Raw genomic sequence first — 6,000 nt, forward strand, 5'->3', positions numbered from 1 at the left:
GAGATAAAAAAGAAAGTTAGGTAGGGACAACATTCGAGCTTTTTTTTACTACTTTCCCTTTGGTTGGGTTCTATACAGTGACCTAAACATGAGCTCATAGTTAGGTTAGGTAGTGGATAATAGAGGATATTTTCTTGCCCATCAGCCAATGTTGACCTTACGGTACTGAGAAAGCAGCACATCAAAAACCTCTGGAAAATAAAAAACCTTTTTAGACAAGAACTGACTGTGACAGATCCACATAAACACGACAATACTTACCAAAGACTAGACGGACGGACGGACAGACGAGAATCTAAAAAGGACCCTATTGGCAGCAGAGGCTGCCACCAAAACCACAATACCCGGGGACCTACGAATAAAACAATGTCGAATTTTGTAAAAATGATAGAATAAAATATTTTTAGGTTTTTTCATTTCCCATGAAGGGATAAGAAACTAAAGAAAGAGGAAGGAATGGTGTAATGAACAGGTGAGTAAGCTTTTGGGGTACTCCGATTAAGTGGGCCACCGGAGTACCATGGTTCGGGGAGGGTTAGGCCGAGGCATGCCATGGAAGACCGGCATGCCAGCGAACCGATAAAGACAAATAAAGTAGAAATTTAATGTCCTCCAAAATAACTTAATTTCCTCTCTTTTCTTTCCAAGGTTACATTCCCGCCGACATTAATAAAACAAAAGGTAATAATGTGATTGAATTTGCCCCCTTAACGAGAAACCAAGGACACTGAAGGACATCAATAAAGATACCATGCAGGCCTCTCTTGGTTTGGCATTTGTTTAACATAACAAGAAGGATAACGGACGGACAGGTAAGCAAATTACCATTTGGGCTATTAAAGACCATCGAAACTTGGATCCCATTAAGCCGTGACTTACGCCTCCTTCATGAATTAGAAAAATACAATGCTGCAATCGTATCCATCTAAGGTTCATGAATTCCTCCATGAGACTCACGGTTTCTGCGCTAATTCTAAAATCTCAGACACCAAGTTTTGAGGTGTCTCCCACAACTTGATCTTTCAATCGAGCTTTTGGTCTTCCCGGTTTGCGTGTACCACCGTGTTGGCCTTCAAAAGACTTCTTTGCTGCAGCTTCTTCATCCATTCTGACAACATGACCTTGCCTACGCAGCCGTTGTATTTTGATGCGTGTAACTATGCTATCGTCGTCATACAGCTAGTGGAACAAATATTCTGTCATAACCAATTAAAGTAAGTAAAATAAGACTTCAGCTACCATTAACCCATCTGCGGGGATTACATGGACGGAAAACATGAAACAAATATGGAACGATTGAAACTATAATGACGTGGTAAACCTGATCTCTCAGGCCCTACGCTGGGCGCCATTCTTATCACGAACCCCCTATAGGAGGTCGCTCTATCTTTTCTCTGGAGTGGCAATTGATTCTGGCGGGCGCTGGCTGCTGGCGGTTGAGCTTCGGCTGTGGCTCAGTGGATGGTTCTTTGCCAACACCTATTGCCAAACAGGAGGGACGAAAACACTAAACTCCACCAGCTTGTGGATGGACAAATACAGCGGGTACGTAAAACCTTGGAAATTAAACACACAGGAAAATGTCTTTATCAGTTCGCTGGCATGCCGATCTTCCATGGTCTTCCATTCTTTATTTTCCAGGGGTTTTCTTATGTGCTGCTTTCTCAGCACCGTAACTTTCTTTATTTAACTCTTTTTTTCACAAAAGAAAAAAAACTTTTTAAACAAAATAAATCTGTCAAGAGTCAACCGTCTGTATGCCTGTCGGGTTATGGTCGGAGAAACGTTTTGAAATACCTTATGGACACTGGGGTATGCGACAGCGTCTAGGTCCCTCGGTGGAGTAGCGACAGGGGTTGTGAATGTGACAATTGCAGCTGCTAAAGTTTTTTATATGGCAGTGAAGGTGGAGGATTCTTGGCTTTAATTCTTTAGACTTAAGTTTTTAGTTTTAAAATTTTCGTTATTTGTTTTGTTTTTTTTTTCTATTCCTTTTCAGGGTTTTCTTCTTTAATAAATGTTTCATTTTCTTTACAGGGTTTTCCCTCCTTTTTTATAACTTGCCATGGAAGACCGGCTTGCCAGCGAACCGATAAAGACATTATCCTCTGTGTTTAATTTCCAAGTGTTTACGTACCCGCTGTATTTTTTTCCATCCACAAGCTGGTTGAGTTTAGTGTTTTTGTCCCTCCTTTTTCGCAATAGGTGTTGGCAAAGAACCGCGCCCCATTCACTGAGCCACAGCCGGAGCTCAACCGCCAGCAGCCTGCGCCCGCCAGCATCAATTGCCACTCCAGAGAAAAGGTAAAGCGACCTCCTATGGGGGGTTCATGACACTGTCAACGACTGTGCCAAGTACGGTCCAAATCGGCCTATAACCTGATATAGCTCCCATATAAACCGATCTCCCGATTTGACTTCTTGAACCCTTGGAAGCGGCAATTTTTGTCCGATTTGGCTTCCAACAACTGTGTTAGGTATGGTTCAAATCGGTCTATAACTTCAAATGGCTCCCATATAAACCGATCTCGCGATTTGACTTCTTGAGCCTCTACAAGCCACATTTTTTGCCCGAATTGGCAGAAATTTAGCATGAGATTTTCTTTACGATTTTCAACGACTGTTTTAAGTACTGTCCGAATCGGTCTATAACCTGATATAGCTCCCGTATAAACGATCTCCGGATTTGACTTCTTGAGTCCTTACAAGCCGCAATTTTTGTCCGATTTGTTCTGTTACGACTTCCAACAACTGTGGCAAATACGTTTTAGACTAATTTCTATAACCTGATATAGCTCTCATGTAAACCGGTCTCTCGATCATCCTTTTTCGCTTTCTAGAAGCTTAGCCTTGAACAAAATTTATTTTGTATAAATTTTTAGCAGGATCCATGATGGTGGGTTCCCAAGATTTGGCCCGGCCGAACGCTTCCACTTGTTTGTCATTCCATACTCCTTATAAGAACTTTGTACCACTTACTGTTGGCGTTTAACTATTCATTCCATCTAATTGATTTCAAATGGGGTTTTTACGTTGCTGACTAATTACATGTTTTGATTTTTATCACACCTCTGGGGGTAATGAGGTTAACTTTGATAACAACATTATTGATATTAATATATTTTTGTAGGTGGTTTGAGGGCTATTAGACTTAATCCAAAACCAAAAATCGCACAATTCATATTGTTATCAAATTTAATTGTTAAGAAATATAAAGATCTACCTTTGTACCTTTGTATCTGCTTAAACAAACGTTAATACAATGACCATTTTTATGACCCACAAAAGGGTATATATTCGAGCAGAATTATTAATTAATTAATCAGTTCTCATTAGATTTCGCGCAAATGAATATCTCACTGGAAAATATTTCTTGGATGTTTGCCTGTCTGCTGGCAGGCATATATACGAGTGTGACTGCTATTCCTCAATGGCATATCGCCAGTGATGGCACTTCGTATATAGTAGAAAATGAGTCGAGTGTAAGTATGAGTGGGGGCGGGGCTTGCTATTAGAAAAAATACCCTTTTCTACATGCCACTCAGGTGATTTGTGTCTTTATGCAGATAAATCTTAATTTGTATCTCTTGTTGCAGTATAATTGGTTCGAGGCTCACTCCAAGTGTGCCAGTCATAATTCGCAACTTGCCGTTATCGACAGTGCTGCAAAAAATCAAGGCTTTGATGAATTGCTGCGACAACTATTCGGTAGGACCCAAGTCGACTCAAGCTCGACTTAAACCTTTTCCACACATTAGCTTCTACGATCTTTAAAAAATTCTGACTCTTGAATAAATTTCAGTTACAGCACCAAATCTATGGATTGGCCACCACGACAATCTAAATACTGCAGAAACTACCAATCGTTCATTCTACTCAATTGTAAATGGATCTGAAATAAAATTTAGCAGTTGGATGAAAGGTGAACCGAACAACCATCAAAAGGCTGAACACTGTGCCCAAATACGTTTGGGCTCTGACTTTCAGTGGAATGATGATAAGTGTGAATCGAAATGTGGTTATGTTTGTGAGCAACCTCCAGAAGTCTCAAATGTTAGTTGTGATTTGGAAGAAACTCGAACAGCCATAAACGAGTTAAATCAAGTGCTTGCCAAGGATCATGAAAATCATAGCAATGAAGTGCATGACACGCTAACTGATAATCGTTTGAAAACTCACAGTGTTTTACAGGAATGGCAAAAGTCCTCAATGCACACTTTAAATGAATCACAAAGATCCATAAATGAACTTTTTGCCAGGAAGCCCTACCTTCAGGCGGTTATTGCCGATGTGGGCCCAACAATTAAGCAAATAATCCGTGAAGCTCATAATGACATATCAATGTTAACCAAAGAAGCTCAACAAACAATCGATGGACATAGTGAGCATACACAAAAATCCATTATGCAGGGTTCTGAACAATTTCAGCAAAAATTGGAAGAAAATGCAAAGACTATCGATGACTTGCTTGTCCAACAAAGCAACTCAAACAATATGTAGTAGATAAGGTATTGATGTGAATGCAATAAAATTTGATTTATATTAATTTTTCCAAAAATCATAGACTGATAAGTCTATAAAAAATATTATAAAAAGTCTACCAGCATTTTCCAAACGTATTTTAATGATTACTAACTGAACCAGGCCCGCTCCGCTGCGCCTTCTTTTACAATATATGGACAATTTTCCTTTAAATATTTTTATTTGATACCTATTGTTCAAAAAGCTCGGGGGGAGGATTTTTTTTATCCACCATCAAAGAATGGAGTCATACACCTTGAAACACCTTAAAACACCTCGAAATTTTGATCTAAGACCCCACAAGTAAATATATCCAAGTACATATTGATGGTCTAAACATTCTGAGTTCTAGCCATGTTCGTCCGTCAGTCTATCAAAATCACGAGAGCTGTCGAAAGCGTAAAGCTGACAGCTTAAAACTTTGCACAGATATTTACTGTTGATGTAGGTCAATGGGGATAGCAAATGGGCTTTATCGGTTCAGATTTGGATACAGCTCCTATATAAACGAATCTCCCTCGGGTATATATGTAAACCACCTTTCATCAAAATCCGGTGAAAAATGCATACCTTATGTCCCATAGCACATCTATCGAAATATGTTCCAATTTGGACCAAATACTAATAAGTACAAGTCATTGTTCAATTGTATTTAAAAAAATATTGGTATTTTTAGTAGCTACAATATATTTAAAAATAAACCGATCTGATCCATATACGATACGGATGTCGTAAAGCCTAACATAAGTCACTGTGCCAAATTTCAGTGAAATCGGATTATTAATGCGCATTTTATGGGGCCAAGAATTTAAATCGAGATATCGGTCTACATGGCAGCTATATCCAAACCTGGACCGATTTGGGCCAAGTTGCAGAAAAATGTCGAAGAGCCTAACACAACACACTATCCCAAATTTCGGCGAAATCGGAAAATAAATGCTCCTTTTATGGGCCCAAAACCTTTTATCGAGAGATCAGTCTATATGGCAGCTATATTCAAATCTGGACCGATCTGGGCCAAATTGAAGAAGGACGTCGAATAGCCTAACACAACTCACTGTCTCAAATTTCAGCGACATCGGACAATAAATACGCCTTTTATGGCCCCAAAACCAAAAACAGAGAGATCGGTCTATATGGCAGCTATATCTAAATCTAAACCGATCTGTGTCATATTGCAGAAGTATGTCAAGGGGCTTAACTTAACTCACTCTCCCAAATTTCGGCGACATCGGACAATAAATGCGCCTTTTATGGGCCCAAAACCTTAAGTCGAGAGATCGGTCTATATGGCAGCTATATCCAAATCTGAACCGATCAGAGCCAAATTGAAGAAAGATGTTGAAGGGCCAAGGACAACTCACTGTCCCAAATTTCAGCGAATTGGGATAATAAACGTGGCTTATATGGGCTTAAGACCCTAAATCGGAGAATCGGTCTATATGGCAGCTATATCCAAATCTGGACCGATCTGCACCA

General features: G+C 39.7%; 1 protein-coding gene across 1 annotated transcript; it reads left to right on the forward strand.

The window, feature by feature from the left end:
• Positions 1–3,347: 3,347 nt before the first annotated feature.
• LOC106090717 (lectin subunit alpha) lies at positions 3,348–4,500 on the forward strand. Its single transcript, XM_013256999.2, has 3 exons — positions 3,348–3,482; positions 3,597–3,708; positions 3,803–4,500. Exons 1-3 carry the CDS (start codon positions 3,348–3,350, stop codon positions 4,498–4,500), a joined length of 945 nt encoding a protein of 314 aa, XP_013112453.2.
• The last annotated feature ends 1,500 nt before the right edge of the window (positions 4,501–6,000 follow it).

The sequence above is a fragment of the Stomoxys calcitrans genome, chromosome 4, assembly GCF_963082655.1.
Source record: "Stomoxys calcitrans chromosome 4, idStoCalc2.1, whole genome shotgun sequence".
Lineage (NCBI taxonomy): Eukaryota > Metazoa > Arthropoda > Insecta > Diptera > Muscidae > Stomoxys > Stomoxys calcitrans.

Bases quoted from the DNA above. Each gene is read 5' to 3' on its own strand.
- LOC106090717 (XM_013256999.2), top strand. From the start codon at position 3,348: ATGAATATCTCACTGGAAAATATTTCTTGGATGTTTGCCTGTCTGCTG. The intron at 3,483-3,596 runs GTAAGTATGAGT...CTCTTGTTGCAG, and splicing joins TAGTAGAAAATGAGTCGAGT to TATAATTGGTTCGAGGCTCA. The intron at 3,709-3,802 runs GTAGGACCCAAG...AATAAATTTCAG, and splicing joins ATTGCTGCGACAACTATTCG to TTACAGCACCAAATCTATGG.